This window comes from Anolis sagrei, chromosome 1 (assembly GCF_037176765.1).
Source record: "Anolis sagrei isolate rAnoSag1 chromosome 1, rAnoSag1.mat, whole genome shotgun sequence".
Lineage (NCBI taxonomy): Eukaryota > Metazoa > Chordata > Lepidosauria > Squamata > Dactyloidae > Anolis > Anolis sagrei.
In genome coordinates this window covers 160672483-160691965 of record NC_090021.1, presented here as the reverse complement: position 1 = coordinate 160691965, position 19483 = coordinate 160672483, and the positions used below count along the sequence as shown (strand labels likewise).

The following is a 19483-nucleotide window of genomic DNA, read 5'->3' as shown; positions in this document are numbered from 1 at the left end:
GCATGTTTAGCCTGAAGAAGAGAAGGCTGAGAAGAGATATGATAGCCATGTATAAATATGTGAGAGGAAGCCACAGGGAGGAGGGAGTAAGCTTGTTTTCTGCTTCCTTGGAGACTAGGACGCGGAACAATGGCTTCAAACTACAAGAGAGGAGATTCCATCTGAACATTAGGAAGAACTTCCTGACTGTGAGAGCCGTTCAGCAGTGGAACTCTCTGCCCCGGAGTGTGGTGGAGGCTCCTTCTTTGGAGGCTTTTAAGCAGAGGCTGGATGGCCATTTGTCAGGGGTGATTTGAATGCAATATTCCTGCTTCTTGGCAGGGGGTTGGACTGGATGGCCTATGAGGTCTCTTCCAACTCTTTGCTTCTATGATTCTATGATTCTAAGGTAATGTGGATTGTTTACTTTGATAATCTGGATTATTTGGCAGTGTAGAAGGGGCCACAGTTGCTGAATGGATTGAAAACCAGTACAGAAATCAAGGGAATTTAAGAGCTAAGAAGCCTAAGAAATAAAAACCTAATGAACTCAGGCTGAGAAATTAATGAAGATAGCAATCTCTGCTGCTCTAAAGATTACACATTAGGAAGAATATCCTGGTGGTAAGAGCTGTTAAAACAGTGGAATAGATTGTATCAAAAGATGGTGTGCTCTCCTTCTCTGGAGATCTTTAAACAGAGGTTGGGTGGCCATCTCATGGTAGTGCTACATCGCCCTAGTCCCTTCCAACTATGATTTTATCAATTTGGCTTTTATCCTATACTTCGCTGGCAAGAAGTGGCTATACTTCATTTTAACAGATGAAAAATAAGTTTAAATGCAAAGCAAATCCCCCTGGAAACTAACCACTGACATAATTAAGATGGTGTATTGCTGTTTTAGTAGTCTAAAAAGGATTAGAAGCACAAGAATCTGCTGAAAGTGAAATGACTGAATATCCACCAAAAATGATATGAAAAGTAATTGGAGACAGGCATGATGTATGCTTGAGCAATGAAAGCAGATGTTTCGATCATGATGTTTGCTTCAAGTATGAACCAACAAGCTCTGAATTTGAAGTTCTCAGCCATTGCCGATAGACTGCAGTTTTGTGATCTATTTTGTGTTTATCATCCTGGAACAGGCAATTGCACAGAGACAACTGCATAGAGCAGTGGTTCTCAACCTGGGGTCCCCAGATGTTTTTGGCCTACAACTCCCAGAAATCACAGCCAGTTTATCAACTGTTAGGATTTCTGGGAGTTGAAGGCCAAAAACATCTGGGGACCCCAGGTTGAGAACCACTGGCATAGAGCAATTCCAAGATGTCACACATTGGCTGCAGCAGTACGAATGTGGTGGCCTTTTTGAAAATCTGGATATTTGTCTTTTATGGGTTAGGAGTTGACAACTCAGGGCCCTTATAGACAGCCATACATCCAAGAATATCAAGTCAGACAATCCACAATATCTGCATTGAACTGTATTATCTGAGTCCACACTGCAGATTTTATACAGTTGTGTGGAAGGGGCATTAGAGGACGTAATTCTGTTTCCAGTCTCTGAGGCACCATTCTGTCTAAACCAGTGGCTCCTAGCCTTTTTTTGGCCATGCCCCACCTAAGAATCTCTAAAAACCTCGTGCCCTCCTCCCCCTATGACATATCAGTGTTATTATTCAAAAAGTGAACTCAGATTCACATGGAGTAAGCCTTTTTTGTTAACAATTCGAGGACACATATGATTCATCGTTGAGCCTGGATCCCCAGGTTTCAGCGGTGACCAGGGGAGCATTTGCACAGCTCAGGCTCGTGCGCCAGCTGCGCCCGTACCTCGGGAAGTCTGACTTGGCCACGGTAGTACACGCTCTGGTCACATCCCGCCTTGACTACTGCAACGCTCTCTATGTGGGGCTGCTCTTGAAGACGGCCCGGAAGCTCCAGCTAGTCCAGCGCGCGGCAGCCATGTTACTAACAGGAGCGGGACGCAGGGAGCACACAACGCCCTTGTTGTTCCAGCTCCACTGGCTACCACTCTGCTACCGGGCCCAATTCAAGGTGCTGGTGCTGGCCTTTAAAGCCCTAAACGGTTCCGGCCCAAGCTACCTATCCAACCGCATCTCTGCCTATGAACCCACCAGGACTTTGAGATATTCCGGGGAGACCCTGCTCTCGATCCCGCCTGCTTCTCAAGCTCGGCTGGCGGGGACGAGAGATAGGGCCTTCTCGGTGGTGGAACGCCCTTCCTACGGACATTAGGCTAGCACCATCTCTAATGGTATTCCGCAAAAAAGTGAAGACCTGGCTGTTTGAGCAGGCGTTCGAATAATTAGTGCAATGATTGATTAATGAACACTGGAATGGAACAATGGATGACGAATCTGGAACATGTTTTTGATGACGAGACGACAGTGTATGGGTATTGTAGTAACTGTTTATTAATTGTGTAATGTGTTAGGTTGTTAACTGTTTCTATACTGTAGCACTGAATTTTTGCTGTTCGTATTTGTTGTGAACCGCTGTGAGTCGCCTTCGGGCTGAGAACAGCGGTATATAAGTAAGGTAAATAAATAAATAAATAAATAAATGTTATTATTCAAAAAGTGAACTCAGATTCACATGGAGTAAGCCTTTTTTGTTAACAATTCGAGGGCACATATCGTATGAATTTGCCTTAAAGAGGCACAGCAGTGGAGTTAGGTCCAAAACTTCAGCTTGTGGGTTTTCTAATAGATGTAGTCCAATGGATTTTTTTGTAAATCTAAAAATGTGAAAAAATCGCCATCAAACATGGTTCATTCATACTTTATTAGCACTTTAAAATAAAATGCCAGGCAATGTACTCAGTCACTCTTTACTGGTGTTCCAACATTTCAGAAAGAAATGCTTTTACGTAAGTGTTGTTAATCCTCTATGACAGGGGCCCTCAAACTTTTTGAACAGAGGGCCAGGTCACAGTCTCTCAAACTGTTGGAGGGCCGGATTACACTGCACATATCTTATTGTAATAATAATAATAATAATAATAATAATAATAATAATAATAACTTTATTTGTACTCCGCTACCATCTCCCCAAGGGACTCAGCATGGCTTACATCAGGCCAAACCCACAATACATCAGTAAAACAACAACAGCAATACAAAACACTAAAATGAAACTCATAAACAAAAAACAAGCAGTAAACATTAACAGTAGCACAACAACGTTTAGAAACCTATGGCTGGGCCAAATGTAATATTAATTTTTTAAAAAAATAATGCTGAATATGACCAGGTGAAATATATAATTAGGATAGAATTTCGGAGTGGAAAGGGGTGTGCAGACAATCCTAGATCATTATTATTGTAAATACATAATTATTGTAAATACAATAATTAAAATGAAGAACAATTTTAACAAACATAAACTTAGTATCTCAATGGGAAGAATGGGCTTGCTTTTGGCTGATGAGATAGGATTTTTGTTGTTGTGCACTTTCAAGTCATTTCAGACTTAGGTTGACCCTGAGCAAGGGCCGGGTAAATGAACTTGGAGGGCCGTATTCAGCCCCCGGGCCTTAGTTTGAGGACCTCTGCTCTATGATATAGATTGTTTATACTATTTATATTGCATTAACGTATTGCTCAAAAATAAACTGTGAAGTAAGCAATAAATATCAAATCAAGGCACATCATACACGAATGCTGGAAAACCACAAGCTTCATCTCACTGTAAAGCTCTGATCATAACAATATATTTTCTGAAATTATGTGTGTGCATGCATGCTTTTTAACCAAAATGGTAAACTCTTTATTCAAAATCATAGACCAATGGGGAGTTCACAACAGCAACGAGACCTGGTGATCTGGCAGTTGTTCAAAGCATGATGCCCTCGGGCTCTAAGAGGAGGTATTTGTGCAGTGGTTTAGGCACAGGAAGCAAAGGGATGAGATAATGGCACTTACTGCCAAACCTCCTCCTGATTTCACAACGGCACAAATGTTGGAGACGCTGCACTCTGTTCATTTGGGTAAAGAAGGACTCGTAGAAAGCTAGATGCCTCTGGAAAAAAAAGAAAATCAGTCTGTGAAGTCTGTTAGCAGTCAATACATTTCTAAATATTTGCTAATCCTAGTGCACTCATATATTTTTCAAATATATCAAAATTTACTTCTTGATCTCAGCCAAAACTTGCAAACTTGGGGTAGAATACAGTTTTTTTGGTCGTGTCAGGAGCAACTTGAGAAACTGCAAGTGAAATGTATGTCACAAATTATAAATTATGACTGCTATATTGTAAGGATTCATATCCTAAAATTGTTTTGATATCCATAGTGGTAATAACACCATGTATCTTAACACCATGTCAGAAATTAGAACAACGCTCACACTATTACACTGTCCATCTTTTACAAACAAACAAACAAACAAACAAACAAACAAACAAACAAAACAAAAACAAAAATACCAGTACTGTCATTTAACCCTTTGTAAGTCAAAATGCCCACTCTAGGAATCTGTACAATTTTCTTTATCTACTTTTATTATGTTGTTGTTGTTGTTCATTCGTTCAGTCATCTCCGACTCTTCGTGACCTCATGGACCAGCCCACGCCAGAGCTCCCTGTCGGCCGTTACCACCCCCAGCTCCCTCAAGGTCAGTCCAGTCACTTCAAGGATGCCATCCATCCATCTTGCCCTTGGTCGGCCCCTCTTCCTTTTGCCTTCCACTTTCCCCAGCATCATTGTCTTTTCTAGGCTTTTCTGTCTCCTCATGATGTGGCCAAAGTACTTCAACTTTGTCTCTAGTATCCTTCCCTCCAATGAGCAGTCGGGCTTTATTTCCTGGAGGATGGACTGGTTGGATCTTCTCGCAGTCCAAGGCACTCTCAGAACTTTCCTCCAACACCACAGCTCAAAAGCATCTATCTTCCTTCGCTCAGCCTTCCCTAAGGTCCAGCTCTCACATCCGTAGGTGACTACAGGGAATACCATGGCTTTGACTAGGCGGATCTTTGTTGCCAGTCTGATGTCTCTACTCTTCACTATTTTATCGAGATTGGACATTGCTCTCCTCCCAAGAAGTAAGCGTCTTCTGATTTCCTGGCCACAGTCTGCATCTGCAGTAATCTTTGCACCTAGAAATACAAAGTCTGTCACGGCCTCCACGGTTTCTCCCTCTATTTTCCAGTTGTCAATCATTCTTGTTGCCATAATCTTGGTTTTTTTGACGTTTAGCTGCAACCCAGCTTTTGCGCTTTCTTCTTTCACCTTGATTAGAAGGCTCCTCAGCTCCTCCTCGCTTTCGGCCATCAGGGTGGTGTCATCTGCATATCTGAGGTTGTTAATGTTTCTTCCAGCAATTTTCACCCCAGCCTTGCATTCATCAAGCCCCGCATTTTCACCCCCTGCATTATAATCCTTCTTTATTATGCTATAATGTTGTTGCTGTTGTTGTTATTATTATTATTATTATTATTTAAGGCCCACTGTTTCGCTCTAAAATGGCTTACAGTAAAGCCATAACAATACATTTTAAAACCTAAAAATATACAAACTAGCTTTTCTTCTGCTGGTAGCCATTCTGAGACAGAAAAGACTACATCAATATTTATTTATTTATTTATTTATTATTTTATCCTATTTATACCCTTCCTTTCTCTAGCCCAAAGGGGACTCAAGATGGCTTACATATAGTCAACTATTCAATGCCTTAAACAAAATAAAATTAAAATAAACATTTGAATTAAACATTTAAATTAATATATATCAAAACATTTAAACATTATAATCACTATTAAAATCATGCCAATTGTGAACCAGTGCAATTCCAGAATTCATTGCACATATTCCATATCTGTTATTGCACTACAATTATTCTCCGATGGCATGATCCCAAAGCCACGTTTTCATGTTCCTTTTGAAGGCCAGGAGGGAGGGGACTGATCGAATGCCACTGGGGAGGAAGTTCCACAGCCCAGGACCACCACTGAGAAGGCCCCATCTCTTGTTCCCAATAGTTGCGCCTGCCAAGGAGGCGGGACCGAGAGCAAGGCCTCCCCAGATGATCTTAATCTCTGAGATGGTTCATAGGGGGGTAAACTGGGCTGGAACCATTTAGGGAAGGCAGTATTTGGGATTCATTTCCATGTGCTTCGAAAACGGCGCTCCATGGAGTGCCCTTATGTCATGGGATGGCTTTCATGGAACTTCTGTGGGGCTTCGTTCCAAAGTGCATGGAACTGGAGCCTGAAAATAGGCTAATGTGGTCCTCAGTGGAACTCTCTCCTAATATAAGTTAGGTAGGGAGTTGTACCTGACTTCTGCCCTTCCTTGAGTAAGTTTACTTGTTTCAGAAGTATTTTCTACATCTTGTTTATATCTTAGGTCCTGTCTTTCTATTAAGAGATACAGATACCTCTTGACAGAAAGATGGGACCCATTTGCTTCTTTTTCAGGAAACTCCTGTAATGTAGGGGTGCAGGAGCTCCTGGGGAGAGCAGAGTGTTGCCCCCCAGCCAGAATTCACCTTGCACTCAACACCAACCAGGAATCCAGAAGCAGTAGTAAAACAGTTTATTGAGAAAAGCACATATAACAAGGAAAAATCATGATAGGAAATAAGAAAGGCAAAATCCAATAGGTAGTGAGGAAAAGCAGCCAGCAGGTAATAAGCCAAACCAAACTGGCAATGAGAAAAACATTCCAAAGGCAATAATCCAAACAGTCCAAATCTGTTCCATGAAACAAGACACAGGAAAAACCAGATTCAAAGCATGAACATAAATCCAGGAAAACAAGAATGAAACCATGAGCATGAATCCAAAACCAAGACTGTAAGAACTTCTTAAAAACATGAATTGAAACTCCCAAGATCTTACACTAAAACATGAACATGAAACAAGACTCAAGATCCTCGCATGGCCTCATCTGAATTTTAAAGGTCCTTAAATTCTCTGATTTAAGGACCACAAACCATGAAGTTATGTCTGTGACCTTGACTCCTTTGCCTGTGAGATTTCTTACTGTTGTTTCCCACAGAGTTTCTGTGATCTCCTTAATGTGCTGCTTCTTCCCTAAGATGAAGTCGGAGATTTTTGTTGACTACAGGTGTATTTTCAGATGAACTTTCTCACCTATCCAACTGCTTATCTGGGGTTTCTATGAGATGACTAGGTGAAAAGTCTTCACTTGCTGCTGCATCTCCCTGTCTTGTGGACTTTGAGGCAGTTTCACTTTCAAGCCCATTATCACAGACTCCCCTCATTTTCCTCATTGAAACCCTGCCCCCACTCTCTCAGGCTCTGGAATAACATTCCCCTCATCTTCATCAGCTGGCTGAACCACAACACAGATCATAGAATCATAGAATCATAGAATCAAAGAGTTGGAAGAGACCTCTTGGGCCATCCAGTCCCACCCCCTGCCAAGAAGCAGGAATATTGCATTCAAATCACCCCTGACAAATGGCCATCCAGCCTCTGCTTAAAAGCTTCCAAAGAAGGAGCCTCCACCACACTCCGGGGCAGAGAGTTCCACTGCTGAACGGCTCTCACAGTCAGGAAGTTCTTCCTAATGTTCAGATGGAATCTCCTCTCTTGTAGTTTGAAGCCATTGTTCCGCGTCCTAGTCTCCAAGGAAGCAGAAAACAAGCTTGCTCCCTCCTCCCTGTGGCTTCCTCTCACATATTTATACATGGCTATCATATCTCCTCTCAGCCTTCTCTTCTTCAGGCTAAACATGCCCAGCTCCCCAAGCCGCTCCTCATAGGGCTTGTTCTCCAGACCCTTGATCATTTTAGTCGCCCTCCTCTGGACACATTCCAGCTTGTCAATATCTCTCTTGAATTGTGGTGCCCAGAATTGAACACAATATTCCAGATGTGGTCTAACCAAAGCAGAATAGAGGGGTAGCATTACTTCCTTAGATCTAGATACAATGCTCCTATTGATGCAGGCCAAAATCCCATTGGCTTTTTTTGCCGCCACATCACATTGTTGGCTCATGTTTAACTTGTTGTCGATGAGGACTCCAAGATCTTTTTCACACGTACTGCTCTCGAGCCAGGCGTCACACATTCTGTATCTTTGCATTTCATTTTTTCTGCCAAAGTGGAGTATCTTGCATTTGTCACTGTTGAACTTCATTTTGTTAGTTTTGGCCCATCTCTCTAATCTGTCAAGATCGTTTTGAATCCTGCTCCTGTCCTCTGGAGTATTGGCTATCCCTCCCAATTTGGTGTCATCTGCAAACTTGATGATCATGCTTTCTAGCCCTTCATCTATGTCATTAATAAAGATGTTGAAAGGCAGATCTCCCTGCATTGCATTTTAAGAATAATATTTTCCTTGTGTTGTCCGTGCAAGAAATTCTTAGTAAGAATGGCCTTTCGTGGCATACATTCTCCAGATACCTTTGCCTGACAACAAGAATGCTGATTTTTCAACACCAGATAACCCACAACCCATCACTTCACCCAATGTGTGAATTCCTATGATTTAATGTATTGTTCTTTAAAAATGTCATATTACCTGAAAATCTTCCTTTGGAATAACATCTACCCATTTTTCAGATATTGGCAGCTGATGGTAGGAATTATAAAGGATTTCAATGATTTCTGGCACAGAGGCACAAGATTTCAGTACCTGGAGAAGCAGAGAAATCACTTTATCAGGATGCCTATAGAAATCACATAATTATCTCAAAATACCCTTTACATCTGCCTCACACAGCTGGAAAGTACGAACTTCTTCAAGCCTCTTCTAGTAATTGGTTTATCTATAATCCTGTTGCTTACTTATTGTGTGTATCAGGCATGTAGCCGGCGGGTGGGTGGGTGGGTGGGTGGGGGGACTTGAGGGGCTTCAGCCCCCCCTCGAAATTCTCATGGTGGTTCGCAAAAATTCCTTACTGGTGCATTATTTAAACTGTTATGTTTATTCATATCATGATCTGATCACCATACTCAGTATATCCCATATGCATGGGGGTATTGGGGTAATGATATTAATATTAATAAATTAATAAGAGATTTTGAGATATTCATTCGTTAACTACACACTGGTTTTCATGGTTTGCTAGGGTAGACCCTCTTTCACTCAGACTCAGCCCCCCCAAAACTCAGCCCCCTCCGAAACCCCCTCTGAAAAAAATTCAGCCCCCCCCCCCCCCGAATCGAAATCCTGGCTATGGGCCTGGTGTGTATATTCTGTTATGCAGCTTTCTTTCCTTGCTCTATGTTTTCTCTGAGAAGTTGTGGGAGGTGCTGCAGACCACAAGAGTCGCTCTGGGATGAGTACAGAGCACATACTTCTTTAGACTTTGGGACTGCTTAGATTGCAGACTTGAAAACACTTGCCTGCTATTTTTTTATAAGAGATTTTCTGACAGGATGGCACAGAAACTATCTCAAACATATCTGTAACGGACTGATAAGTTGTGTATGCTGAACACATGAAGGCTATGAGTAAGCCAAATATGTTATTTTTACCAAAGTCTACTTTATTTTGTCTCTTGAGTGCAAAATATAAAACAAATTGTTTTATGGGAGAGTAGATATATTTTTGTGCACACTGAAAAATACTTCTGAGGAACTGCTATTTTTATGCACTGGCATATTCTCTGTTTCCTGGCAGATCAGAGACAACAGGTCATTCAATCTAACAACTGAAGCCAATTGCCTTGCATAATTACATTTTGTTGTATACCACTTGAGGAAATTCTACTAAAATGGGTTTTTGGCTTTTCTCTAAAAGATTATGATATCTAAAAGGTCCTGCTTTTCTCTAGGCAGTCTCTACTATTTGGCAAAAACCATGCTTGTCAGGTGTTAGAAAGTTGTTGTTCTTGATGTTCCAACATGGCAACAAGCCGATGGTAGCTGGCTTCTGTCCTGCAGCCATTTGTGTGAATTATGTGTATTCCTGAAAAAGAAAATTCATCTAGCTTACATAAATAAAGCCAGGAGAAGTACAAAATATCTTGTGAGTTTCAAAACAGTGGGAACTGTCTGCGGGAGGCTGTACATCTATGCAGCCCTTTGGATGTCCGCTGCTGAAGAGAAGAGAAGGTGAAAAAGGCACACATGTAATCTCCAGCCTAACTGTTGACGGATCGAACAAGACCCCTCTTCCCGAAAGCCCTGAAAGACCCTTGACAGATCCTTGCAGAATTATGGTTTTTAATGAAGAAGGAGGAGAAGAAAAGGGGATAGAAAATGAAATGAAGCAAGAAAGTAAGATCAAATATTTGGAAATCCTAAAACAAATGGAAGTTATAAATGCAGTGCTTATGATTGCTGACAACAAACTTAAACAAATAAACATCAAACTGAATGGTATAGCCCTGACCTCTAAAGAACAAGAGACACATAGAAAAGATAGCAAAAATGTCAACATCTAGTCTAAACAAACAACTTCAGCTTGAGAAAGGCTAAGTTGGTCAAAGAAGAGGAAGAGAGGAAATATGAAAAAAGAAGCTAGTTAAGCCTGGTAAAAAGAAGGCGGGTGGATGAAGAGGAAAAATGAGGATTAAGAAGAAGCAGGTTATGATCCAGAAACAAGTAACGTGGATGAAACAACGAGGATGTCAAATATTGGGAGTGAATGCTGTTCTGGTACGGCTGTACCAGGAGCTCCACATTTATTTGCTTTGTATTAAATGTTTGTTTGCAGTCCTAGGTTTCAGGGACTCTGCAGATAGGTGGCTTCCTTTGGTTGCAGTTATAGGGCAAGTCACCTGTCCATCATCGTTAAGTTTAGTCCCTCCCCTTGCTCAGGGCAATTGGGAAGGGAAGGGAGCCATTTTTAGTTAGTCTCAGCAAGGAAAGCTAATGTACATGTGCAAGCTTCCCCTGTACAAAAGCTTCTACCCTTAAGACTTTCTGGGGGAAAACAGTTTTAAGACCATCAAGACTTTCCAGGGGAGATCAGTATTAAGAGTCTCCAAAGATTTCCAGGGAAACAGCCCTAAAGACCAAGGAACTCCAGCTGGAGAACATCTAAGCCTTTACTAGTAGGTCCACTCGGTGTTCGAGAAGCAGTTCTACCCGGTAGTGGAGCCCACATCAGTAAGGTTTAGATTACAGTCAGCCTGGGAGAAGTTAAAAAGGGGACTTTCCTTTAAAGTAAAGAAGAAGTTATTGAAGACAGTTGCCTGTCCTTCGTGGGCAAGTTTAGGAAGCTACCAGTTGCATAAAAGCCTGGAATCATTTGCTTAACTTTACTGAAGACAAGAGAAGTTTCTGTTTGATTGTTCATTAATAAAAGGCTTTGTTTTACTTCACAAGCCTTCTAAAGACTATTTGTGGTGGAAAACCTCTGAGAACTTCTCTTTGGGCCCCCTGGCTTCCCGCTGGGCAAAGGTTGCACGTCCTGTTTTAAAGACAACTCTTTACAGGTCCATTACACGACTCCTAGCTGCCACATTGTTGTGTTCGCCAGATTTTATTCAAATTCTGGGCCCAATTACCTGGATTGTCTTCATGCCCATTTCTTCAGATGATCTCATAGTTTTGACAGGCCTCTCAGTCACTTCCAACCGCTCCCTTGTGACATCACAATGCCCAACCATTTAGCTGCCGACCCTGAAATCTTAGGATGTGGGAGGCTACCAACCTGGCAGGGCTATGGTTATAATGAGCCTAAAGGTAGCTAGATCTGCTACAAGACCTCAAGATGATGATGCCTTGTACCTGAAAGACTTTAAGTTGCACTGCAGATTTTCAAAGCAGAGCACAACAGAACATAAAGACTTTACTCTCCTTTAATCATAAAGTACCTTGACAAAAGCTGCAGGCCATATTTTCTGAGATCCATAGTTTAGCAAGGTTTGTACTGTGAGATGTGGCTTCAGTTCTTGTTTAAAAGCTGCTGCCTGCAGGACACAGGACATGGGATATGCCCCATTGTAATCTATAGCATTGACATCAGCTCCTCTCTGCAGAAGGAGCTGGACCAAGCTGTGATTTGCGTTCCTGCAGGCCTTGTGAAGGGGGGTCTTTTTTTCTTCATCCACGGTGTTCACATCTGCTTCATACACCAGCAGCAGTTTGCATACTTGCAAGTATCTCTCTTGGTCCTCCACAGTCTTGGCTTCTCTGCAAGCTACACTGAGCGCTGTCTCTTCCATGTTGTTCTTCTCATTCACAGTGGCTCCATACCTCAAATACAGCTGCAGGTGGTCATAAAGGCCATGTTTGGCTGCAATGTGAAGAGGACTTTCTTGGGTTTCTTCACTTGGCAGGTTCACCAGGGCACCAAATCTCACCAAAGCTTTGGCACACCTACAAAGCAGAAAGACTATTATATATTACCTCCAAGGAAATGGGACAAATATCTATGTTTAGTCATTCCGAATTGTCATTCTACATGTTCCTTAATTATTCTTTGTACTGCATTATTTATTAGCCAAAGGTTTGATACCACAACCATGTCTTTGTTTTCTTATGGCAGTGTTTCTCAACCTTCCTAATGCTGCGACCCCTTAATACAGTTCCTCATGTTGTGTTGACCCCCAACCATAAAATTATTTTTGTTGCTGCTTCACAACTGTAATGTTGCTACTGTTATGAATTGTCATATAAATATCTCATATGCAGGATGTATTTGATACAAATATGCGATATGCCCAAATTTGAATACTGGTGGGGTTGGGGGAGGGGGGATAATTGATTTTGTCATTTGGGAGTTGTAGTTGCTGGGATTTAGAGTACACCTACAATCAAAGAGCATTCTGAACTCCACCAATGAGGGAATTGAACCAAACTTGGCACACAGAACTCCCATGACTAACAGAAAATACTGGAAGGTTTTGGTGGGCATTGACCTTGAGTTTTGGAGTTGTAGTTCACCTACATCCAGAGAGCACTGTGGACTCAAGCAATGATGGATCTGGAATAAACTTGGCACAGATACTCAATATGCTCACATGTGAACACTAGTGGAGTTTGCGGGGAAAGAGGCCTTGACATTTGGGAGCTGTAGTTGCTGGGATTTATAGTTCACCCCCTTGAATCCCACCAATGATAGAATTGGGCCAAACTTCCCACATAGAACCCCCATGATCAACAGAAAATACTGCAGGGATTTGGGAGGAATTGACAGTGATTTAGGGGAGATGTAGTTCACCTAACCCTGGAGAGCACTGTGTTTCTAAGACCATCAGAAAGATGTGTTTTCTGATGGTCTTTGGTGACCCCTCTGACACCTTCTCGCAACCCCCTCAGGGGTCCCAACCCCCAGGTTGAGAAACGCTGTCTTATGGCATCCTCAAGCCAAACCTGTCATGGAGCTGGGAGTTCGTAATTTACCCAGGTCATCCAGAGTAAATTATGCTTAAGAGGGAATTGATGTGTTAAGATGTGCCTGGTTGTTTCCTCTCTGTTGTTTTTGCTGTTGTAATTTTAGAGTTTTTTAATACTGGTAGCCAGATTTTGTTCATTTTCATGGTCTCTTCCTTTCTGTTGAAATTGTCCACATGCTTGTGGATTTCAATGGCTTCTCTGTGTAGCCTGACATGGTGGTTGTTGGTGTGGTCCAGCATTTCTGTGTTCTCAGATAATATGCTGTGTCCAGGCTGGTTCAACAGGTGCTCTGCTATGACTAACTTCTCTGGTTGAAGTAGTCTGCAGTGCCTTTCATGTTCCTTGATTTGTGTTTGGGCAATGCTGCGTTTGGTGGTCCCTATGTAGACTTGTCCACAGCTGCCATGTCAGACTACACAGAGAAGCCATTGAAATCCACAAACATGTGGACAATTTCAACAGAAAGGAAGAGACCATGAAAATGAACAAAATCTGGCTACCAGTATTAAAAAAATTCTAAAATTACAACAACAAAACAACAGAGAGGAAACAACCAGGCACATCTTAACACCTCTCAGCAAGAGATTTTCCCAGGCTCAGCCAGGCCTTCAAATGCTAATGAAGGTGGTCAGCTGAAACATTCACACCTAGCTCCAGCAGAGAAAAGCTTTTTGCCCCACCCCAGCCATTCCACAGATATATAAACCCATTGTCCTAATTCCAGAGGTAGACCTCACTACCTCTGAGGATGCTTGCCATAGATGCAGGCGAAACGTCAGGAGAAATGCCTCTAGAACATGGCCCCATAGCCCGAAAAAACCCACAAGAACCTAGTGATTCCAGCCATGAAAGCCTTCGACAATACATTATACTTGGGTTGGAAACAAACTGTAGAATTGCAATGGAGAACAAGAGATGGCCTCAAACACTCCTATGGGGTATTTTTTTTATCATGCATAGCTGAAATGGTGACTATTGAATCTGTATTTTACCATAAAGAGGTGCTATCGGTTTATTGGATGATGGACAGCATTACCTTTTGGGAAATTGGTGCAAACATAGCAGATTGTGAAATGAACAAGATTATTTGGCAAGCTTTACTACCAAAGGCTGTTGAATCTCATAGGGTGGTTCCAAGCAGGACTTTAATTCATTGGGACCTTTAATTCAGTTGGGCCTCATTACAGTCCACACATGCCCCAGAAAGCTTGTGCTTTCCTGGGGGTGGGCAATCCAGATAATATTGAGCCATGGTGGTTAATGTGGTCTCAAACTGCATTCGTTCTATAGAGCAGATGCACCCACAGAAAATGTTCATAGGTACTTCTGTTTTTAGTCTTAGTTTTAGCACCAGGTGGGTGTCCATAATTTAAACTTTTCCAATACACACAAAAAGGAGCCCTTTCCCAAGCTTCAATTTTAGCCCAAACAAGTTATGATTCCTAGAACACTGCAACAAACGGACTCCTTTCTGACCTTCCATACATTTGATCAAGGAGTAGTCAGAGCTGTTCTGTACTTTTCTGTACTGTTCTGTCATTGTTACCAGAAGAAATAAATGTTCTGTGACTGCACCAAATGTGACCCGGGATGCTGTGGAACACGGTTAGGGCTGCTACACAGGAGCAAGGAAGCTTTACAAATTAATCACAGGCATTTTCAACTGAGGTGGGAGGGGACTTTCATGTACACTTTATTTTAAATTCAGAAAGAAAAGATGTGGCTAGGTAGAAGCCCCAAACTCACAGCTGCCAACCCTTGCCCTGAAAAGTTTTCTTTTGCTATAGATTTAAAGGATGGGTAGCATTAGTGTGGAAGGCATCTAGACCAGCAATAGAGTATATGCCTGCTGTGAAATGATGGAAAAGTCCTCTCAATGGACAGAACCATTAGCTGAAACCCAAGATATAACAACCAAGTATAATTCATTCCCATGTCTTTAGTAATCATAGAATCATAGAATCAGAGTTGGAAGAGACCTCATGGGCCATCCAGTCCAACCCCCTGCCAAGAAGCAGGAATATTGCATTCAAATCACCCCTGACAGATGGCCATCCAGCCTCTGCTTAAAAGCTTCCAAAGAAGGAGCCTCCACCACACTCCGGGGCAGAGAGTTCCACTGCTGAACGGCTCTCACAGTCAGGAAGTTCTTCCTAATGTTCAGATGGAATCTCCTCTCTTGTAGTTTGAAGCCATTGTTCCGTGTCCTAGTCTCCAAGGAAGCAGAAAACAAGCTTGCTCCCTCCTCCCTGTGGCTTCCTCTCACATATTTATACATGGCTATCATATCTCCTCTCAGCCTTCTCTTCTTCAGGCTAAACATGCTCAGTTCCCTAAGCCACTCCTCATAGGGCTTGTTCTCCAGACCCTTGATCATTTTAGTCGCCCTCCTCTGGACACATTCCAGCTTGTCAATATCTCTCTAAACCAATGGTTGGACCCAATCCTAAACCAATGGTTGGACCCAATAACGGCCTCATCAAAATGGTGAATCTATGGGGTTCCAGGGGGAGGAGCATGGAGAACCTCTCGCTTGACACCCTGCATTGTGCAACTTACCTGGGACCCCATTACATGGTGGGAAGCATCACCACCCGGCATCCCCCATTATCCTTGAGGCAACATGGAAAGCATACACCACTTGCTCTTTCCTTTCCTGATGGAGCCCAGCTGGAAGTACACATGTCGTGTAATGGGCTTCATAGGGAAAGATTACTGCAACGCACTCTACGTGGGCTTGCCTTTGAAGACTGTTCGGAAACTTCAACTAGTCCAACATGCGGCAGCCAGATTAATCACCGGAGCGTCATACAGGGAGCACACCACTCCTCTGCTACATCAGCTCCACTGGCTGCCGATCCAGTTCCGAGCACAATTCAAAGTGCTGGTTTTGACCTTTAAAACCCTCTACGGCTCCAGCCCAGTGTACTTGTCCAAACGTATCTCCTTCTATGTCCCACCACGGAGTTTAAGATCTTCTGGGGAGGGGAAAGGGGAAAGCAAGATGCATACGACAGGAAAAGTAGCTCATCTGATGAGGTAGTTAGAGCTCAGTTAATGGAGCAGACATAAACCTTCCTTTCCCATGGGTTCTCACTGGGGCTAGTCATTTGATTTAAGGCAGAGTTCCATGTGAGCAACATGGGTTGAGATCACTTTGCCACAAAGGTGGGCAAATGCTGTATATTGCCCTGAGTCCCTCTTCCCAATTCCCAAGGTCATCCCTTTTTCTGGAGTGACAAAAAGGTATCTTCCAGAAGCTCTCAGGCATAGTGATTAATCTTTTAATACATTGCATGTCTCCTGCAATCCTGAAGAAAACACATTTCCCTTCCTTAAAATCATACATGGATTGGTAGCCATGTTTGGTTTTTGGGTTTACCTCCTTCATTTGAGTATTTGCATTTGTTTACTAGCTTGGGGACCTGGCAGTGCCTGGGTTATTTGAAAAAGGCACTGTTTGTTTGGGGAAGTTTGATAATGTGTCATGCTATTTATTAGAATATAGTTATTCTTTCCTTTTGTTTTTTTAAAATGAATACTCCAATTAGAAAATGCATAAGGATGCGAGTGAACTACAGTTTTCAAAAATTGTGGGTCAATCACCACTAAACCCAACCAGTATTTAAAGTTGGCCATGATGGGACTGTGTGCCAACATTTGTTGTCAGCTGGGTTCAGTGCTCTATAGCTGCGGGGTGAACTATAAATCCCAGGTTCCAAGGTCAGGCTTCCTACAAACTCTTCCAGTATGTTCTGTTGGTCACCAGGTTTCTGTGTGCCACATTTGGTCCAGGTCAGTCATTGGTGGGGTTCAGAAAGCTCTCTGGATGCAGGGTGAACTATAAGTCCCAGGTTCCAAGGTCAGGCTTCCTACAAACTCTTCCAGTATGTTCTGTTGGTCACCAGGTTTCTGTGTGCCACATTTGGTCCAGGTCAGTCATTGGTGGGGTTCAGAATGCTCTCTGGATGCAGGGTGAACTACAACTCCCAAGTGGGTGAGTCAGTCGCCCCAAACTCCTCCAGTATGTTGTTGTTGTTGTTGTTGTTGTTGTTGTTGTTGTTATTATTATTTACTGTATTTATTTACTGCCTTTCTTGCCCCTGGGAGGACTCAAGGACTCAGTTTAAAACATACTAATTGCAAAAAATCAATGCCAACATACAGTACACAAAGAAATCGTAATAACTAATTACTACAGATAATTAATACAAAACCATTAAACATAAGACAAAACCATTAAACATAAGACATACACAGAATTTAAACATTCAGACAAGCAGGCATGTAGCCGGGGGGGGGGGGGGGCTTGAGGGGCTTCAGCCCCCCCCCCCCCCGAAATTCTCATGGTGGTTCACGAGAAGGCCTTACTGGTGCATTATTTAAACTGTTATGTTTATTCATATCATGATCTGATCACCATACTCAATATATCCCATATGCATGGGGGGTATTGGGGTAATGATACAAAAGGTTTGCTAGGCTAAACCCTCTTTCACTCAGACTCAGCCCCACCCCCGAAACTCAGCCCCCCCCTGAAACCCCCCCTGAAAATTTTTTAGTCCCCCGCCGAAAGGAAATCCTGGCTACGGGCCTGCAGACAAGCATAAAATCATCCTAGTATCAACATTAAAATCCCATGATCCAGAAATTGTATACCATAGCCATTCCGAAATGTCATTGCACACATTCCTTAATTAGTCTTTGTACTGCATTACTTATTAGGCAAAGGCTTGATCCCACAACCACATCTTTGCTCTCTTTCTAAAGGGTAGGAGGGAGGGTGTTGATCTAATCTCACTGGGGACGGAGTTCCAGAGCTGAGGAGCTGAAGACCCTGTCTCTCATCCCCACCAACTGCACTTCCGATGGAGACGGGACCAAGAGCAGAGTCTCCCCAGATGAACTTAACCTCCATGTTCTATTGGTCACCAGGGTTCTGTGTGCCACACTGACGGATCAGTTCTCCAAACCCCTCCTGTATGATCACCAGGATTCTGTGGTCCAAGTTTGGTCTTGATCCGTCATTGGTGAGGGTTGCAGTGGCCTGTGGGTGCTGAATCAGGTGAAGGTACTGCAAATCCCATCATACATGGTATATCCTCCCCCAAACTGCTGCAGGATGCCACATGTGTCATTTGGGTATGTGTGCAAAGTTTGATCCTGGTCTGTCATTCATGGGGGTCGCAGTGGTCTCAGGAAGTGAGTGAAGGTACTGGAAATCCCATCATCTATGAGGGTTGTTTTCATTTTCCTTTGAAAAAAACCCTTTGAATTTGGTAAGAGAATGTCATAAAATGTCAAAGTGTCTCTAAAATGTAATTAGAAATGTTGCTGTGCCACTCCGAATCTCCGAATTGCCACTTTTAAAAAATTTACTTTGCTATTCCTTTGATATGCCACACAGTAACTGTTTACAAATAGTTCTTGTGGGTTTTTTCGGGCTATATGGCCATGTTCTAGAGGCATTTCTCCTGACGTTTCGCCTGCATCTATGGCAAGCATCCTCAGAGGTGAGGTCACCTCCGAGGATGCTTGCCATGGATGCAGCTTGCCATAGATGCATGCTTGCCATAGATGCCATAGATCCATAGATGCACCTCTGAGGATGCTTGCCATAGATGCAGGCGAAACGTCAGGAGAAATGCCTCTAGAACATGGCCATATAGCCCGAAAAAACCCAGAAGAACTGAGTGATTCCGGCCATGAAAGCCTTAGACAATACATTGTTTACAAATAATTCTGTCACCTTTAGCTCATTATTTCCAAACACATTCTTTTCCAGGCTTACGATTGTGGGTGGTTTGTAGACTAGTGTGGCGTTTACATAGTGACCAGCAACAGTGGCAGTTTTTGGGGACAGGAGATGGTTCCTATGAGTCCTCATTGGGAACCATGTCTAGCTGGAAGGAATGCAATCCACTTCAGTTGAATTTCCACCTATGTAAATAGGCAGAGGATTTGAAGTATTTCTCTGAAGCAGCAGAAGCTGACAAAGCTTTGAACAATCATAGGGGACACATTCTGTCTTCACAATATTGTTTTCCATTCACAGCTTAAAATACCTTCTGACAAACAGAAGAGGCTGAGACAGTCCACTGCAATGTTGTTAGTGTAAGTAAATTAATGTGATAAGCTAGTCCAAATGAATCAAAATGACTGCGGCTTTGCTTTGAGATGTTGACACAGCAGCTGATGAAATGGGTGACACCGTCACAGA

At 42.7% G+C, this 19483-nt stretch overlaps 1 protein-coding gene across 2 annotated transcripts in view; it reads right to left on the bottom strand.

Annotated features, from left to right (window-relative positions):
- Positions 1-2768: 2768 nt before the first annotated feature.
- Positions 2769-19483, bottom strand: part of ASB18 (ankyrin repeat and SOCS box containing 18) — a 62639-nt gene continuing 45924 nt past the window's right edge. For both annotated transcript variants that reach the window (XM_060755006.2, XM_060755007.2), the window contains exons 3-5: positions 11739-12243; positions 8492-8605; positions 2769-4023 (exon numbers count right to left, since the gene is read on the bottom strand). In XM_060755006.2, coding sequence (XP_060610989.2) covers positions 3838-4023; positions 8492-8605; positions 11739-12243 — 805 coding nt within the window. In that variant the 3' untranslated portion in view covers positions 2769-3837. The remainder of the gene's footprint in view (positions 4024-8491; positions 8606-11738; positions 12244-19483) is intronic.